This window comes from Salvelinus fontinalis, chromosome 5 (assembly GCF_029448725.1).
Source record: "Salvelinus fontinalis isolate EN_2023a chromosome 5, ASM2944872v1, whole genome shotgun sequence".
NCBI lineage: Eukaryota > Metazoa > Chordata > Actinopteri > Salmoniformes > Salmonidae > Salvelinus > Salvelinus fontinalis.
Window position 1 is genome coordinate 25,008,599 of NC_074669.1, and position 18,619 is coordinate 25,027,217.

An 18,619-nucleotide genomic window follows, 5' to 3' on the forward strand; every position below is an offset into this window, starting at 1 on the left:
CCTTTTTCAGTCTCTGTCAGGGCTCTGCTGGCGTATGCTATTGGTTGTCCTCTCTGCATCAAGGCTGCTCCTAATCCCTCTTTGAAGCATCACACTGTAGTACACGCTGCTGTGTTGGGTTGTAGTATTTCAGCACAGGGGTCTGTGCAATGGTATCCCTGATTTTATTGAAAGCCTGCTCATGTCTCTCTGACCACTCCCACAGTGAGTCCTTGTGTGTTAGCTGTTGCAGTGGCTCGCAGAGCTCCGTGGTGTGGCTGCAGAACATGGCTAGGTATTTGACCATGCCCAGGAAGCGCTGCACATCTGCACATCTGTAGGCCTAGGCATCTGTCTGATGGCTGTCACTTTTCCTGGGTCCACTTCCAACCCCTCTGATGTTAGCAGGTGGCCAATGTAAGGCACTTCCTTCAGCCTGAGCTGCAGCTTCTCCGGATTCAGCTTGATATTGAGCTTCCTGCATCTGTCCAGGAGCATTCTCCGGTTTTTGTCATGGTCCAGAGTCGCCGCTTCATTGTTGCCTCCTTCTCCCACAATCAGGATGTCATATGCAATGATTTTGACTCCTGGAAGACCTTACATTACCTGGTTCAACTTCCTCTGAAAGATCTCTGGGGCTGGACTGATTCCCATTGGCATGTGCAGCCACCTGTAGCGTCACATGGGTGTAGAGAACGCGGTGAGATAGCTGGATTCCTCCTCCAGTTCCACATGCCAAAATCTGTTTTTTACATCACAAACAGAGAACACGCGTGCTCTGTTCAGATCTGGCAGCATGTCTTCAATAGTGGGAAGTGGGTAATGGCTCCTCTTGAGCACATTGTTGAGAGGTTTTGGATCAAGACACACTCTTAGTTACCCAGACGGTTTCATCACTAAGATCAGGCTGCTGATCCAATCTGTGCTTTTTTCAACTGCTTGTATCATCCTTCTTGTCTCTAGACCACTGAGCTCCTCTTTGAGTGGTTTATATAGTGCTACTGGCACTCTTCTCTTTGGCAGCTGGACGGGCTCCACTCGCTCATCCACTTCCAGCTTCAGTTTGTCGGGGAAGCATCCATCTCCCTGGAATACATCAGAGTAGTCCTGTTTAATTTGCTCTTTAGTCCAGGATCCTGTTGTTTTCTCGATGGCCAGAATGTTGTGGTGCTGCACAGTAATCAAATCCATTGCCTGGATAGCCTTACTGCCTAGAATGGGCCTGTGCACATTCTTGTTGACTACGATGAACTCAACTCGGTAGGTTTTCTTATTGCGTGGATTGATCACTATAAGTGTGCACTTCCCCAGTGGCGTCAGAGTGCTCTTGTTATACATCACCAATACCTGACTGCAGGGCTCTAAGTGACTGGATTTTGTGAGGTTTGCAGGGATAACATTACAACTAGCACCACAATCTAGCTGAAATCTGACTGACTTTTTTTGTTGACCAGCATGGTTATAAAGATAGCTGCATTGGGGTCTGTGGTTTTCTCCTGCACCACGGTGATGCTCTCTGAGTGTGATGCAGAGAACATCCTCACCGCTCTCTGAGTCAGAGGGTCTCACAAATCTCTCTGCCTTTTTCCCAAATGAGATAATACAGTAGCTTCACTTTGTAGTCATCAGGTTTTTCTCCCATTGTATGAGCCATGTACACATTGAATTCCTCTTTACATCTTTTCCAGGTCAGTGCTAAATTACAATCATCAAAGTCTATTTTTCCCGGAGGTTTCAGTACATTTTCCATGGCGATTTATTTGTAGAATGGAATGTTAGCTACTCACAAATCTGCTTGTATCCAATAGCCAGCTAGCTTTTAGCATAGAGTCACTCACGATAGCCAGCTAACGTTGGCGTTCGGCACGATGACTAGCTTGTAAACGCGGCACTTTTCCAAACTGCTGCCTGGGATGTATTGTTCATTTACATTGATGAGATCCAGGTTCTTTTAAGTACCGCTGCCACCATGTTTCAATATGCTTTGTGTTGTAGTCACACCAGACAAAGGTATATAATTAAGCAAACTTTACTAGGCATGTTGTCAACCAGCACATGAATAAGGTAAGTAACAATTGGCTTTCGTTTCCTGTGTAGCATCAATATGATTAACCTCAATATTGCTACACTATTGACATGCTTGTTGAGGTATGCAGTGCAGGTAAATGCTGGAAGTGTGGACAGAGCCTGTGTTTGGTGTTTCCAGCCTGGTATATGTATGCAAATGAGGCACATATCATTTTCTTTCTTTTAACAAATAAATACCTGATACAGTGAGAAAATGTATATAAATTCAACAAAAAATGAAACGTGCTCTCACTGTCAACTGTGTTTATTTTCAGCAAACTTAACGTGTAAATATTTGTATGAACATAACAAGATTCAACAACTGAGAAATAAACTGAACAAGTTCCACAGACATGTGACTAACAGAAATTGAATAATGTGTCCCTGAACAAAGGGGGGTGAGGTCAAAATCAAAAGTAACAGTCAGTATCTGGTGTGGCCACCACCTGCATTAAGTATTGCAGTGCATCTCCTCCTCATGGACTGCACCAGATTTGCCAGTTCTTGCTGTGAGATGTTACCCCACTCTTCCACCAAGGCACCTGCAAGTTCCCAGACATTTCTGGGGGGAATGGCCCTAGCCCTCACCCTCCGATCCAACAGGTCCCAGACAAGCTCAATGGGATTGAGATCCGGGCTCTTCGCTGGCCATGGCAGAGCACTGACATTCCTGTCTTGCAGGAAATCACGCACAGAACGAGCAGTATGGCTGGTGGCATTGTCATGCTGGAGGGTCATGTCAGGATGAGCCTGCAGGAAGGGTACCACATGAGGGAGGAGGATGTCTTCCCTGTAACGCACAGCGTTGAGATTGCCTGCAATGACAACAAGCTCAGTCCGATGATGCTGTGACAGACCCTCCACCTCCAAATCGATCCCGCACCAGAGTACAGGCCTCGGTGTAACGCACATTCCTTCGACGATAAACGCGAATCCGACCATCACCCCTGGTGAGACAAAACCGTGACTCGTCAGTGAAGAGCACTTTTTGCCAGTCCTGTCTGGTCCAGCGGTGGTGGGTTTGTGCCCATAAGCGACGTTGTTGCCGGTGATGTCTGGTGAGGACTTGCCTTACAACAGGCCTACAAGCCCTCAGTCCAGCCTCTCTCAGCCTATTGCGGACAGTCTGAGCACTGATAGAGGGATTGTGCGTTCCTGGTGTAACTCGGGCAGTTGTTGCCATCCTGTACCTGTCCCGCAGGTGTGATGTTCAGATGTACCGATCCTGTGCAGATGTTGTTACATGTGGTCTGCCACTGCGAGGACGATCAGCTGTCTGTTCTGTGTCCCTGTAGCGCTGTCTTAGGCGTCTCACAGTATGGACATTGCAATTTATTGCCCTGGCCACATCTGCAGTCCTCATGCCTCCTTGCAGGGTGCCTAAGGCACGCAGATGAGCAGGGACCCTGGGCATCTTTCTTTTGGTGTTTTTCAGAGTCACTAGAAAGGCCTCTTTAGTGTCCTAAATTTTCATAACTGTGACCTTAATTGCCTACCGTCTGTAAGCTGTTAGTGTCTTAACGACCGTTTTACAGGTGCATGTTCATTAATTGTTCATGGTTCATTGAACAAGCATGGGAAACATCTGAAGTTATTTGGATTTTTACGAATTATCTTTGAAAGACAGGGTCCTGAAAAAGGGACATTTCAATTTTGGCTGAGTTTATGAGTGCATTGTATGATTTTCTTTTTTACATTTGACAATAAATTGAATACCCACCAAAATCCCTGGGGCCTCATTTATCAATCATGCTTATGCACACATTTGTGCGTAAACCATGCGTGGAATCATTTCAAATCAAATTCAATCAAATCTATTTCTAAAGCCCTTTTTACATCAGCCGATGTGAGATTTATCAATATGAATGTTTGCTTGAGAGTGTGCGCACAGCCATGACCATGCGTATGCAGAGTTCAAGGTGGTGGAATAAGGGAACTGCTTGTCAAGGGTAGAATGGGGGAAATATATATTGAAAATGTGTGAAATTGTGAGTTATAATGAAATAATTTTTCAATTTCATTGTATTTCCATTGTGATTTCATGCAACATATCTTGACATGCTATTTAATTTGACCACATCAGTGCATTTGTTACAATAATAATCATATTATTATATAAAGTACAGTAATTTGCTAAATGAGAGGTACGTGTGAAAGTGAAACCATTGTCGAAATACTATAAAATACTGACATAATGAGAAATCGAATGAGAGATGGCTGATCTTGCTCTTTTGGAAAATTTGGCAAATGCTGTATTTCGCAGAGAGCACGTTTTTAGAGACAGGTGGGACATTTTCTGCAGATAGTACCGATTGGCTCATCAGATATCGTTTCCCCAAAAAACTGTCTCATAGGATTTTTGCGAGGATTTAAGACCTACTTTAAAAAGGCAAACACGTGCCATTCCTGTGCAAATCCAAGTGCTATCCACCCTTGGGTTCTTGGCAACGGGCACTTTTCAGCGGGAGTTTGTCAATCGGCATCTCACAGCCCTCGATGAGCCAATGTCTGGGATGCAATCATCAGCAAAATTAACAGTAACACTTACAATTTCTATACACCATTGTACAACAGGTTGATGTCAAGAGGTGTTTCTTTGCCATGATGCCATCATTGGGTTCCCAAATACGAACGGACCAATAGACTGCACCCACATCGCCATAAAATCACCATCGCAAAACGATTTAAACTATATTGAACAGAAAAGGTTTCCATTCTTTATGTGCAGGTGATAGGTTATGTGATGGGGAAAAGACGCTGCTGAATGTGATTGCAACAATGTTAGCCTATACGCCTACAAGAGAGTTCTGAGGATGGACGGCTTAATGGTGAGCGTTGTCTACTCATGTGAAGTATATTTCCATTGCTAAAGCAACTTCATTGTCCTAATGGTCCTCTCTTTGTAGCTTCAACTGAGCGAGCCAAATAAAACCTTTTGGTTGTACTCACTCTCTGACACTAGCACCTCTATTTCCATCTCTGAAATGTTTTTATTTGTTTGGTTTTGAACAACAGTTGGTATTTATCAATGGTGATCTCCTACCGGTGTGCATATGACCCTTGTTAAATCACACTTTTGTCTATGTGGTAGCATTTTGAATAGTTTCTACTCAATATTGATAAGTGAAGCCACTGAACTTTTAATTCAGTCAATATCTGATGGATTATATAAATCCTAAAAGTTTGTATTATCTTCATCCATTTCCCAACTGTTGCATTTAAAACATGTTGATGACCATTGCCACAGCAAGCCAGTCCCAATTTTTTTACCTTTATTTAACTAGGCAAGTCAATTAAGAACAAATTCTTATTTACAATGGCGCCTACCGGGGAACGGTAGATTAACTGCCTTGTTCAGGGGCAGAACGACAGATTTTTTACCTTGTCAGCTCTGGGATACGATCCAGCAACCTTTCGATTACTGGCCCAACGCTCTAACCGCTAGGCTACCTGCCACCCCAAATAAAAACATACAAAAGCCATACAAAGACTATCAAAGCTCTACAGCCCTGTAACATCACAGACATCATACCCACTGCCTACACTATAATACACACAGGGCGGCTACAGGGAGGCCATACAGACAGAGCAGGGGTCCTGGGCGTGCACACAGGAGTCATACAAAGACAATAGGTGCCATCCAACAGAACAGAAGCCATACAGACAGATCCGTTTTGAGCCACAAAGCAGCTGCCAGCCAGCCCATCTCTGGCACACAAACACAGCACTGACATGGCACTGACACCATAAAGAGACCGGAATGCTTTTGTTCTCAATGCTCGGATTCCCCTTTCAAAAGCTGAATACACCCAGCTCCCTGATCAACAATCCAATCCCTTACTATGGGAATCATGATGCCGGCTCAATCAGCCATCACCTATGACAAGGGTGATGGCAGGATGGGTGTACTCACAGTTTGGGCTTGTTGGGCAGCGGAGGGGCTTCCTTCTCCGGGGGTGGAGACATCTTGGCTGGGCCTAGGAAGTCTGGCCGGGGCTCTGGTGGAGGCAGGCCGAAGGAGGGCTGAGGGGGACTGGCCCTCCGGTCCTGGCCCTCCATGGGGTACATGTGGGGGTGTGGAAGGGCTGACAGACTGGGCCAGATCTCCAGCTCGTTGACATGGAAACCCTCTGCGCTGGCACTGGGTGGGGTCTTGGGCGGTACCTCCAATAGGCTGATCTCTGTGAGCGGGGGTGGGGGGAAGGCCTGGGCATCCTCGAAGACAGAGTTATCGCCGGATGCCACATCGTCCCTGACCGATTCGTACACCGCTAGAGGGAGAGAGACCAGGAGAGAGTAGAGGTTTACCCCCAGCAGAGTCCTACCCCCTCCTCTTCACAGTGCACTAGCATATCCTCCCCTCCCCTTTTCCTAACATAGTACACTAATATTACCTCCAGCAGAGCCCAGCTCACCCCCATCCTCACATACCCCACTAACATGGCAGCTCTAAATTAAGTTAGAATGTGATCTAAAGTAGCAGCTGTGTCTAGTCAGCCTGTTTGTCTTGAGGAGCTCTTGATGTAATCCCTGTTTATTTGGCCTGTGGATTTCCTCTGATTGCGTGGTGAACTGAGAGTACACAGAGAGAATAAACACGCCTCCCTTCTCCCACAGAGATATATGCTGCTCACGACCTAACTAGCCTATTTCTTCCTCCTCTCCTCCCCCGCTTCTTTTCTTCTCATCCTCATATAGATCAAAGATTATCCAGGATAATAAAGAGGCCCAGAGGAAATACCACACAGGGATCCAGGTCGGAGCCAAAACCACTCGACCTCCCAGGCTGACTGCCTATTGGTAACCATTGACATGAACCAGAGGTACACGAGCCCTCGTCGTTGAACCAGATGTACAGTGCATTCGGAAAGTATTCAAACCCCTTGACTTTTTCAACATGTTGTTACGTTACAGCCTTATTCCAAAATGGATTACATTTTTAAAAATCCTCATCAATCTACACACAAGACCCCATAATGACAAAGCGTTTTTAGAAATGTTTGCAAATGTATAAAACATTTAAAACAGAAATACCTTATTTACATAAGTATTCAGACCATTTGCAATGAGACTCCAAATTGAGCTCAGGTGCATCCTGTTTCCATTGATCATCCTTGAGATGTTTCTACAACTTGATTGGAGTTCACCTGTGGTAAATTCAATTGATTGGACATGATTTGGAAAGGCACACAACTGTCTATGTAAGGTCCCACAGTTGACAGTTCATGTCAGAGCAAAAACCAAGCCATGAGGTCAAAGGAATTGTCCGTAGAGCTCTGAGACAGGATTGTGTTGAGGCACAGATCTGGGGAAGGGTATCAAAACATTTCTGTAGCATTGAAGGTTCCCAAGAACACAGTGGCCTCCATCATTCTTAAATTGAAGAAGTTTGGATCCATCAAGACTTCCTAGAGCTGGCCACCTGGTCAAACTGAGCAATCGGGGGAGAAGGGCCTTGGTCAGGGAGGTGACCAAGAACCCGGTGGTCTCTCTGACAGAGTTCTAGAGTTCCTCTGTGGAAATGAGAGAACCTTCCAGAAGGACAACCATCTCTGCAGCACTCCACTAATCAGGCCTTTATTGTAGAGTGGCCAGACAGAAGCCACTCCTCAGTCAAAGGCACATGACAGTCCGCTTGGAGTTTGCCATAAGGCACCTAAAGTATCTCAGACAATGAGAAACAAGATTCTCTGGTCTGATGAAATCAAGATTGGACTCTTTGGCCTGAATACCGAGCGTCACGTTTGGAGGAAACCGGGCACCATCCCTACGGTGAAGCATGGTGGTGGCAGCATCATGCTGTGGGGATGTTTTTCAGCGGCAGGGACGGAGCAAAGTACAGAGATCAAAGTACAGAGATCCTTGATGAAAACCTGCTCCAGAGCGCTGAAGACCTCAGACTGGGGTGAAGGTTTGCTTTCCAACAGGACAACAACCCTAAGCACACAGCCAAGACAACGCAGAAGTGGCTTCACGACAAGTCTTTGAATGTTTTTGAGTAGCCCAACCAGAGCCTGGACTTGAACGCGATCTGACATCTCTGGAGAGACCTGAAAATAGCTGTTCAGCGACGCTCCCCATCCAAACTGACAGAGCTTGTGAGGATCTGCAGAGAAGAATGGTAGAAACTCCCCAAATACAGGTGTCTCACACTTGTAGCGTCATACCCAAGAAGTACTGAGTAAAGGGTCTGAATACTTATGTAAACTTGATATTTCAGTTTTAGTTTTTTCATAAATTTGCAAAAATATCTACAAACCTATTTTTGCTTTGTCATTATGGGGTGTAGATTGATAAGGGGAAAAAAACAATTGAATCCATTTTAGAATAAGGCTGTAGCGTAACAAAATGTGGAAAAAGTCAAAGGGTCTGAATACTTTCCAAATGCACTGTACAGTACCAAAACTCTGCATAAACACTGTGCAAACTACAACATTTAAAGTGGAAGTCAATTACACTAAAGGCAAATTCACCTGTAAGTTGCTACAAGTTCTACAATCTGTCCTGATGGTACATCTTCTGTAACTGTGAATACAATAATGATGGTAACTCACCTGTGGGAGTGTTGAAGGCCCCTCCAGTAACAGAGAGTTGGGCTGTGCTGCTGATGGAGCCGTAAAGGTTGGTTGCAGTGCAGCAGAACTGCCCTCCGTCGTCAGGGAAGGCCTCAGCTATCACCAGCGTACATATCTCCTCTGGAAGAAACAATTACAACTCTCATCAAATCACTGTGGTAGCAGTGACACGGTGTTACAGCTAACAGCTACATATATATATTTCTGGTGGTCAGTACAAGGACAGTTGTATGGCTGAAAGAGAAGTGTGTAAAATTTGAATGAGACAGACGCTGACTCTTTTAGACAGGTTTAATAGACATTTACACAGCCACAGAAAAGAGTGGCAGGTTTACTATCCATATGTTCGTAGTTGGAGGTAAGACAGACATATGATAGACAGTTAGACATATGGTATAAACATGTTAGACAGGAGGCTGACAGTTAGATGTGACTCAGTGCCAAGGAAGAGACTAAAGAGCAGACAGGGTTGGAGGGTAGAGAGACAGACTGACTGACACACACACCGCTCTGAATATGGCAGGTGAAGTAGGAAGACAGGCAGACAGGCAGACAGACAGACAGAGACAGACAGACAGACAGACAGACAGACAGACAGACAGACAGACAAACAGACAGACAGAGAAAAGACAGGTGTTGAGAGATGTCTTTAGTGTGACTCACAGGGTGTTTGTGAGAGCTTGGCGGTAACACCTGATGTATCTTATTAGTCACACCATCTCAGACTGGAAAAAGTCTGTGTGTAAATATGTGTGTGAGAGTTTGTGTACTCCTGTCAGAGTTGAGTAGGGATTCCCTCTTACTGTGCCAGACTGTAGTTTTAAGGCCTTACACCTTTTTCATCAAATCCAGGTGAACAGGAGATGACATCATCCCAGTGCCAAAGAGACAGCACATACTGACACAACAGATAGATTGAGGATGGTGTGGATGGATGGTGGAGCTGACGGGAGTTGACATATGGCTGGGACTTTGTTGATGACAACAACATGACTGAAAATGACATATGGAGGAAGTGAGGTTCCTCTTACCTGGCTCTGCTGCAGACCGTGGCTCTGTGTTTCACATGATATCAAAGGAAGCGAGGGAGAGGAGGTAAAGAACAGAGAGAGGGAGGGATTAAGAATCATAAGTCACTATCCTTTTTTTAACTCGTCGATGCTATGTGAGTCTAACTCTGGGTCCAGCCACCACCAATAAGTATTCTGACTCTACTGAGAATGTCTCACTTTTCTGCAGGATGCGGAAGTCTAGAGAGTCCTGGATGACCTGTCCCTGTCTGAACCACTGGACCTGCAGAGGAGGACTGCCCCGAACCCTGCACTCCAAAACCACCACCTGACCCTCTGACGCCTGGGCATCCTGTAAGAGCTGGATGGGGAGAGCGAGACAGAGAGAGAGAGAGAGTTAATTAGTTGCAGGAAGGGCGAGAATTAAGGTGAGATATAGATTAAATGGCGATGGGGGGGCAAGGTAAAGAAGAGAAAGTAAAGTAGAAAGGGTCCGGGGTAGACACACGAGAGAGAGAGAGCGAAAGAGGAGGAGGAGAACGAGACGTGGGAAGGAAGAAAGGGTAAGAAAGTGGGAGAGAAGGGAATTAATGAAGACGTAGAGGAAGATGACAACACAGTGTCAGTGAGCAGAACAGAACACCACACTGTGGAGTGGGAGGCCAGCAGACACTGTCCCCATTTACAGCACTCTGTTTCACTAAAGGACAGAGCAGGGCTCTTCTCCAGACAATCCTGTGACAGCTTCTAGTGTTGCAGTCAGAGAGGCAGGAAGCCATTCATTGAGAGGCCAAGGCAGCATTGTGTTACCTCTCCAACCAGTCAACAGGTCTCACAGTGAAAGGACTCATCTATCAGCAACTGAAACTCCCTCTTTGTGTGTGGAGGAGGTCATGTGTGCGTGTGAGTGTGTGTGTCTGTGAGTCTATTAACTGTGTTTGGGAATCTCACTGTATATTTTGGGACGACCTGGGTGGAATGTGTGTGTGTGTGCGCGTGTGTTTATGACTCTGTGTGACTGTTTGTGTGTGAATGTGTGTGTGTTTGTCTACAGTGATGGTGTGTGTGTCCATGCCTATGTTTGTGTGCGTGACAGCCAGGGTGACATCACACCCCTGACTTCACCCACTTGTTGAGATGATTAAAGCCATTCAGCTCCTGGAGGAGGGAGTGAAGACAAACAAATGTCTTTCAGTAATGAACTGGAAAATGTAGTCTTCAGGGATGGATGGGAGTGAAACTCTCCTGACCCCTGTGGGTTTGGCAGGCCTGTTTGATGCTCTGCCACTTACATGCCACTATCACACACACAACCCGACGCATGGTCCGAGGTGGGCTGGGGGAGAGGAGGGGAAGAGGTGTGGGTTCCAGAACAGTTAAACCAGGAGACAGGAGCGCCTTCGTCTAACTGTAATGTTTTATCTGGCCCCTGCCAGTGAAAGCCACTGTCCTATCCTGTGTTATTCCAGGGAGATGGAGCATGCAAGTGTCTGCACATATGTGTGTGTGTGATGCATAACTTTGCCATAATTCCAGATGTAGTCTTACCTTGGTGAAGATAGGGGGCGCTGTGACAGAACCATCACCATGTAGTGAAGAAACTGGACTCCGCATCTGGAGGACAAGATAATCTGACCATCAATATCCACCTTGAGAAATTGTTGTGTTTCCTTGTATTTTCAATTTTAAGACAGATTGTATACGGCTGTGTGTGTGTGTGTGTGTGTGTGTGTGTGTGTGTGTGTGTGTGTGTGTGTGTGTGTGTGTGTGTGTGTGTGTGTGTGTGTGTGTGTGTGTGTGTGTGTGTGTGTGTGTGTGTGTGTGTGTGTGTGTATGAGTGTGTCCTACCCGGTGTGGAGGTGCAGATAGGGGCTGGACCAGGGTGAAGCGGTGAGGTACGGCCTCGGGGCTCTTGGGTGAAGGTGAATGAATGGACAGGGAGATTGAAGTTGTCTTCTTCTGGGACCTGAAACAGACACAGTATTAGGTCCGTTCCTCAGAGATGTCCACACACTGAGTGGCCATTTAGAGCGAGAGAACAAAACAAAACAGTGCAGTTAATGTATTATCTGAGATAATAAAGATGTTGATGTCTAAAACATATTTCACTACTAAATACTCTTTACTTATTGCTCGCTCTTTGCAATAATGGTCTGCTCTCACACGTCTAATTCGATAGACACAAAGTGGGCAGTTTGCACCTTATAAATGACTTTGGAGCCTATGAAAATGGTCCCCCACAAGGACTAAGATGATGTCACTGAGAGTGAGAGCCAAGATGTTAATGTGTGAACAGAAGAGAGAATGAAGGCAGAGTGAAGACAGGAAGGGAGAGTTGGGAAATACACAGACAGAGAGATACAGAGAGACAATGACAGAGAAAGATAAGAAAGCGAGATAACATGAGATGAGGAACCAAGGAATTCTGCACAAATATCTTCAGTGTAGAAAGTAAAACACCAAATTATACATGCAGAGCAGAATCAGGTCGATACCCGCTAATCATCAAAATCCAGAAAAGAGATGTTCAATTCTACAACCACCTAAAAGGAAGCGATTCCCAAACCTTCCATAACAAAGCCATCACCTACAGAGAGATGAACCTGGAGAAGAGTCCCCTAAGCAGGCTGGTCCTGGGGCTCTGTTCACAAACATAAACAGACCCCACAGAGCCCCAGGACAGCAACACAATTAGACCCAACCAAATCATGAGAAACAAAAAGATAATTTCTTAACACATTGAAAAGAATTGACAGAAAAACAGAGCAAACTAGAATGCTATTTGGCCCTAAACAGAGAGTACACAGTGGCAGAATACCTGACCACTGTGACTGACCCAAACTTAAGGGAAGCTTTGACTATGTACAGACTCAGTGAGCATAGCCTTGATATTGAAAGAGGCCGCCGTAGGCAGACCTGGCTCTCAAGAGAAGACAGGCTATTTGCACACTGCCCACAAAATGAGGTGGAAACTGAGCTGCACTTCCTAAACTCCTGCCAAATGTATGACCATGTTAGAGACACATATTTCCCTCAGATTACACAGACCCACAAAGAATTCGAAAACAAATCCAATTTTGTTTGCGTGAAATACCACAGTGTGCCATCACAGCAACAAGATTTGTGACCTGTTGCCACAAGAAAAGGGCAACCAGAGAAGACTAAACACCATTGTAAATACAACCCTTATTTATGTTTATTTATTATCTATTTGCACATCGTTACAACACTGTATATAGTCTTAATATGACATTTGAAATGTCTCTATTCCCTTGGAACTTTTGTGAGTGTAATGTTTACTGTTCATTGTTTATTTCACTTTTGTTTTATTATCTATTTCACTTACTTTGGCAATGTAAAAATATGTTTCCCATGCCAATAAAGACTTTAGAGTTGAATTGATTATATTACAGAAATAGGTCATAGGTAAAGAAACTGAGTGAATGAGTTTCAAGTTCTTAATGTCACGTGCACAAGTACAGTGAAATGCCTGTCTTACAAGCTCCAAGCCCAACAACGCAGTAATCAATATCAATGTAGCACAAAAATAAATGTACTTATGTCACGATCATCGTAATGAGCGGACCAGGGCACAGCGTGAGTATAGTTCCACATATTTTTAATCTCTGTGAAACAAACAAAACAATAAAGAAACAACGAAACGTGAAGTCATGACGTGCACACAGGCAACTAAACACAAACAATATCCCACAAAACACAGGTGGGGAAATGGCTACCTAAATATGATCCCCAATCAGAGGCAACGATAAACAGCTACCTCTAATTAGGAACCATATTAGCACCAACATAGAAATAGACATACTAGAACACCCCCTAGTTACGCCCTGACCTACTACACCATAGAGAACCAAGGGCTCTCTATGGTCAGGACACGACAACATATATAAAGAGAGAAAGAGAGAAAGAGAGAGAGGGAGGGAGGGAGGGAGGGAGGGAGGGAGGGAGGGAGGGAGGGAGGGAGGGAGGGAGGGAGGGAGAAGGCCTGTATAAGTTTTCAGGGCCAGGGCAGGCAGCCTTTACCATATTAACCCATGGGGACCTCTCATTATCTAAATGACCCAGAGTTTCACTGGCCAGGGTAAGAAAGGTCATTATAGAGGTTTATAGGTCTAGTTAAATTAGAGCAGGCAGCTAGCCTGATTACCACCTGGAGGGCCCAGCTAACCTGGACCCTACCACAGAGTTAGGAAGGGGTTAAGGCTCACAAGGTAACGGGTGGAGAAAGGGTCATGCTGAGACACTCGCACACACACACGTACACACACGGAGGCACACACACGTACTGAGGCATGACTCCTGATCTGGAATTTGTCAAAGATCCTTCTGAGTCTGAGGATGAAGCACCTAAACAGAGGTACAGAGAGAAGGGAAACAGAGACCTTTTAGTGGAGAGTTTACATGAATTCAAATTACATTCATTTGTTTGACAGTGAGCCCAGATATATTGGAGAAGTTGTACCGATGCACCACAGGAGGTTGGTGGCACCTTAATTGGGGAGGACGGGCTCCTGGTAATGGCTGGAGCAGAATTAGTGGAAACCATGTGTATGATGCCATTCCGTTTGCTCCGTTCCAGCCATTATTATGAGCCATTATCCCCTCGGCAGCCTCCACTGCTATGCACTCACCCTCGATGTAGACCTCTGCCGAGGTGTTGTCAGCGCCGAGACTGTTGGAGGCAACGCAGGTGTAGCGTCCCGTGTCTTCCTCGAAGGCCTCAGCGATCATCAGCGTGTACAGGTCACCATCCCTCCAGATCTGGACGTCAGGACAGTTGTGTAGCTCCCGCCCCTCACAGAACCACCTGGACATAACAGATGGGGGTAAGAGGGAATTTTCGCTTAAATACCATTCCTTCAAACAGCCATAGGCCCTACCAATGTGCTGATACAAGTAAGAGCCATTGTTCAACATACAACAATTGAATTGATTTCAGATTCTCAGATTAGCGGTTATAATCATGACTGTGAAGAATGTGATGGAGGTCTGCCAATCAGAGTCATTAATCACCTGAGCACTGCCAAACACCTCACGAATCTGTGTTACATTGGTTTTGGGATCATTGAGATCTTTTGTAAAAAATTGGACCAACGTCACTTGTGTGTGAGTTTATTTGTGGCTACTGTGCATACTGTGACATTTCTACATTATGAGTCCCATTTGATTTACTTCTCTCAACACCATGTCCACTGTGCAGCGTAAAGAGACAAAGTCGTTTCAGACCTTTTCTCAAACATATGCCTTCACCCACACCTCTCCCCTCTGGGCATGTCTGAGAGAGTGTTTCCATACCTGCTGAAACTCAGCCCTGGGGCAATGACAAAACACAGAGTTACAGGAAACAGGCAGCCCCCCTCCCTCCCCCCCTCCCCCAGACGTCTGAGGTTCTGCCTGGGCTGGAGCGTGGCCTGGTGGGACCTGCCTGGCTCGGTACCCCCTCACAGGGCTTCACTCACTCTGGCTTTGTTCCCCTCTCTGGGTCCCAGGAGGCATGAGACAGTCTAGTCTACCACACTAAACAGGCAAGAGACAGCCTACCACACTACAGAGACTGTCTCATCTCTGTTTACTGAGCCAACGATCAAACCAACCACTACTGACACTGTACTGTACTCCCTGACGAAGGCCATGCAGCCGAAACGCGTCGGTTTTTAACAACTTTGTTTCTATTGAACATGCCATACTAATAAAGGCATTTTAATTAATTATATGAAGAGTGTCTTGGTCCTCCTTTCTTTCTGATGACCAATTCACCCCTTTTACCAAAGAGCACCTTCTATCTACCAAAATATACTATAGTGTACCTCAGTAGCGCTTCCCTTCCTCCTCTTTCTACCACCCAACTACTTCAAACACAGCCAATGACCCCCATAACCATCTCGTTCCTTCTTCTCCATGCTTCTTCTCCATGCTCATGCCCTCCTATAAAATGAGAGCACATGCTTCTGCACAGTTAACCCGAGCAGCGAGGGGGAGGAGGAGCAGCAGGAGGACGAGCAGGAATTCAGCAGATTGCAGGAAGCACAGCTGTTCCGTTCCGCTGGTCGCAGACCTCGGGACATTCCAGCCCTCTTGGCGCGCTATATAAAAATGCTATGCATTCCGCTGTTCGGCTATTATACTTTACATTATACACTCCACCCTGCTATTAATCTACCAGCCCAGATAACCAGACAGACAGATGTCACTTCATCCCTTATGATTTACACTTGATGGTGTGGGTGTGAGAGAAGCTGAGAGGAGAGAGGGATGGAGAAAGTGAAAGACAGGGCTGGGTAGAACGAGAGTATGAACGTGTGGCGTGCCAGGCAGGCTCAGACAGAAACGACTGTGTACACGACACTGTCATTATCAAAACGGGATCGCACATCGCAATTCATTAGCACTACTGACAGCTGGATGAGCCAAAGGGGTTTAGTCATCATATTCCGACAACTGGGACTGAGAGAAGCAAAAGGGTTATTCCCCATCATGTGTCTTAGCATGGTTAGCAAGGCTAGTCATAACACATCCTTTAAGTGGGACTCCACTGAACTGCTGCCACAGCTCATACCTTAACCTCTCACTACAATAGACTTGGGAGTTGGGTCTCTTCCTTATCGCTCGATGAAGGGAAATGAGGGAAAGTTGGCAAGCTACAGCCTATCGTGCTGTGTGCTAAGTGATAGGAAACAGAGCAGTGCTCAGAGATTGGATGGAGGGCTGTTTAAGACATGCAGCCTCTAGCAGGAAGGCAGGGGGACCTGTTATCCAGCAGCAGCGGCAGCATGTCATCCACACAGTCAGCTGGAGGCCAAGAGTCAGCCACGCTCCAAACATCCACGGCTATCTCCACTGTACTGATAAAACAGACTGTGACCCACACACCAAGCCTGTGTACAGTGCTCCTTGACCCCAGAACATGGGTTTGCTGCTTGACATGTTTTATAATGCTCAGTAATATCAAAGGCTTTGGTTGAGGCACAGAGACAGTTACAGGGTAATAGTTCACTGAGCTGACAGCAGCAGGCAAATGAAAGTCTTGATTGTTTGAGCAAAGCAATATGTCTGAGTGTTTGGGGATAGATTTTCTACATTATGGCAAGAATTTAGGATAGCATGGTTGGTTCAAATCCACCTTCTGGGAATTTGCTCTGAATGAAAAATCCCGGGGATTTGTGTTTTTTTGTTCTCAGAACTCAAACTGTTTCTGTTGAGTCACCATCTCCCTAGGTTAATCACAGTGACTCGTAGTCTCCTTCAGATTCTCAGATGCTGTCAGTTTGAAATATCCCCCACTGCAGGAACCACACTGCAGGAACCACACTGCATTGCTCACTTCAGCTGTAGCAATCATTTGGACATTTGGTGGAACACCAAATTAAACACATATTGTACAGAAAACAGCATATTACGAGTCATTACGTCATTATGTTAATGTATTCACAGAGCTGTGTGCGGTAGCTGTGATGCTGAGTGATAAGGAGGGTGTGTGTGTGTACAAAACATAGTGAACAGAGACCAGTAAACCAGCAGGGGAAGTGTGTTTTCCATGAGCCAGACAGTCTTAGTCCAGGCCCCAAGCAGATAAAATCAACTTGTTACAGTACTGCACAAACTGAACTGTGTACTAAATACCCAAAACAAATAAAACTGGCAATCAGAGTATTCAGCAGTGGTCAGATTGAGGCTTGTTAATTATTTTCCATTCTGGTTGTGGTACAGCTCTGTCCTGCCAGGTTCTCCTCCAGCTCTAAGTCTCAGTCAAAAAGTGTAACACGCGATACAGCATGTGTCATACAGTGTTTTATAGGCGTGAAGGAGCATGGCTTTGGATGGATTACTGTACATTCACTAGGGTCCAGTTTGGTAGAAATGCAAAAGCTACCCATAAAGAGGGAGAACGAGTAAAGTAGGGCAGCCAGGAGCTCAAGTTGAACCTAGCAGGCAGCCAGAGTTGCAGAGTAAACGTTACCCAGTCCCGACGAGCACCACAATAAAACCACATATTAATCAAACCCTAATGACCTGCTATTACGTGTAATTACTGAGTAAACTCACTTAGAGACAGGCTCCTTTTTTAATCCCCGCTCCATCTAGCTCTGTTAAGCCAGGCACTGTGGAATGTGCTGAACACGACTCACTGGCCTCACTGTTCCTTCTCACTGTTCTCACTGTTCCCTCTTACTGTTCTCACTTTTCCCTCTTACTGTTCTCACTTTTCCCTCTTACTGTTCTCACTTTTCCCTCTTACTGTTCTCACTTTTCCCTCTTACTGTTCTCATTGTTCTCACTGTTCCCTCTTACTGTTCTCACTGTTCTCACGGTTCCCTCTTACTGTTCCCTCTTACTGTTTCCTCTTACTGGTCTCACTGTTCTTACTGTTCTCACTGTTCCCTCTTACTGTTCTCACTGTTCCCTCTTACTGTTCTCACTGTTCCCTTTTACTGTTCTCACTGTTCCCTCTTACTGTTCTCACTGTTCTCACTGTTCCCTCTTACTGTTCTCACTGTTCTCACTGTTCCCTCTTACTGTTCTCACTGTTCCCTTTTACTGTTCTCACTGTTCCCTCTTACTGTTCTCACTGTTCTCACTGTTCCCTCTTACTGTTCTCACTGTTCTCACTGTTCCCTCTTACTGTTCTCACTGTTCCCTCTTACTGTTCTCACTGTTCTCACTGTTCCCTCTCACTGTTCTCACTGTTCCCTCTTACTGTTCTCACTGTTCCCTCTTATTGTTCTCACTGTTCCCTCTTACTGTTCTCACTGTTCCCTCTTACTGTTCTCACTGTTCCCTCTCACTGGTCTCACTGTTCCCTCTCACTGTTCTCACTGTTCCCTCTTACTCTTCTCACCGTTCCCTTTTACTGTTCTCACTGTTCCCTCTTACTGTTCTCACTGTTCTCACTGTTCCCTATTACTGTTCTCACTGTTCCCTCTTACTGTTCTCACTGTTCTTACTGTTCTCACTGTTCCCTCTAACTGTTCT

The 18,619-nt window shown here is 45.6% G+C and overlaps 1 protein-coding gene across 6 annotated transcripts in view; it reads right to left on the bottom strand.

The window, feature by feature from the left end:
- The window catches only part of LOC129855371 (palladin-like), a 117,033-nt gene that overhangs the window by 51,041 nt on the left and 47,373 nt on the right, over positions 1 to 18,619 (bottom strand). For 5 of the 6 annotated variants that reach the window (XM_055922946.1, XM_055922945.1, XM_055922949.1 and 2 more), the window contains 8 exons: positions 14,281 to 14,456; positions 13,936 to 13,996; positions 11,480 to 11,597; positions 11,180 to 11,245; positions 9,851 to 9,992; positions 9,653 to 9,676; positions 8,601 to 8,741; positions 5,960 to 6,317 (listed from right to left, as the gene is read on the bottom strand). In XM_055922946.1, the coding sequence (XP_055778921.1) occupies positions 5,960 to 6,317; positions 8,601 to 8,741; positions 9,653 to 9,676; positions 9,851 to 9,992; positions 11,180 to 11,245; positions 11,480 to 11,597; positions 13,936 to 13,996; positions 14,281 to 14,456 (1,086 nt within the window). The remainder of the gene's footprint in view (positions 1 to 5,959; positions 6,318 to 8,600; positions 8,742 to 9,652; positions 9,677 to 9,850; positions 9,993 to 11,179; positions 11,246 to 11,479; positions 11,598 to 13,935; positions 13,997 to 14,280; positions 14,457 to 18,619) is intronic. The other variant, XM_055922947.1, reaches the window with a different exon arrangement.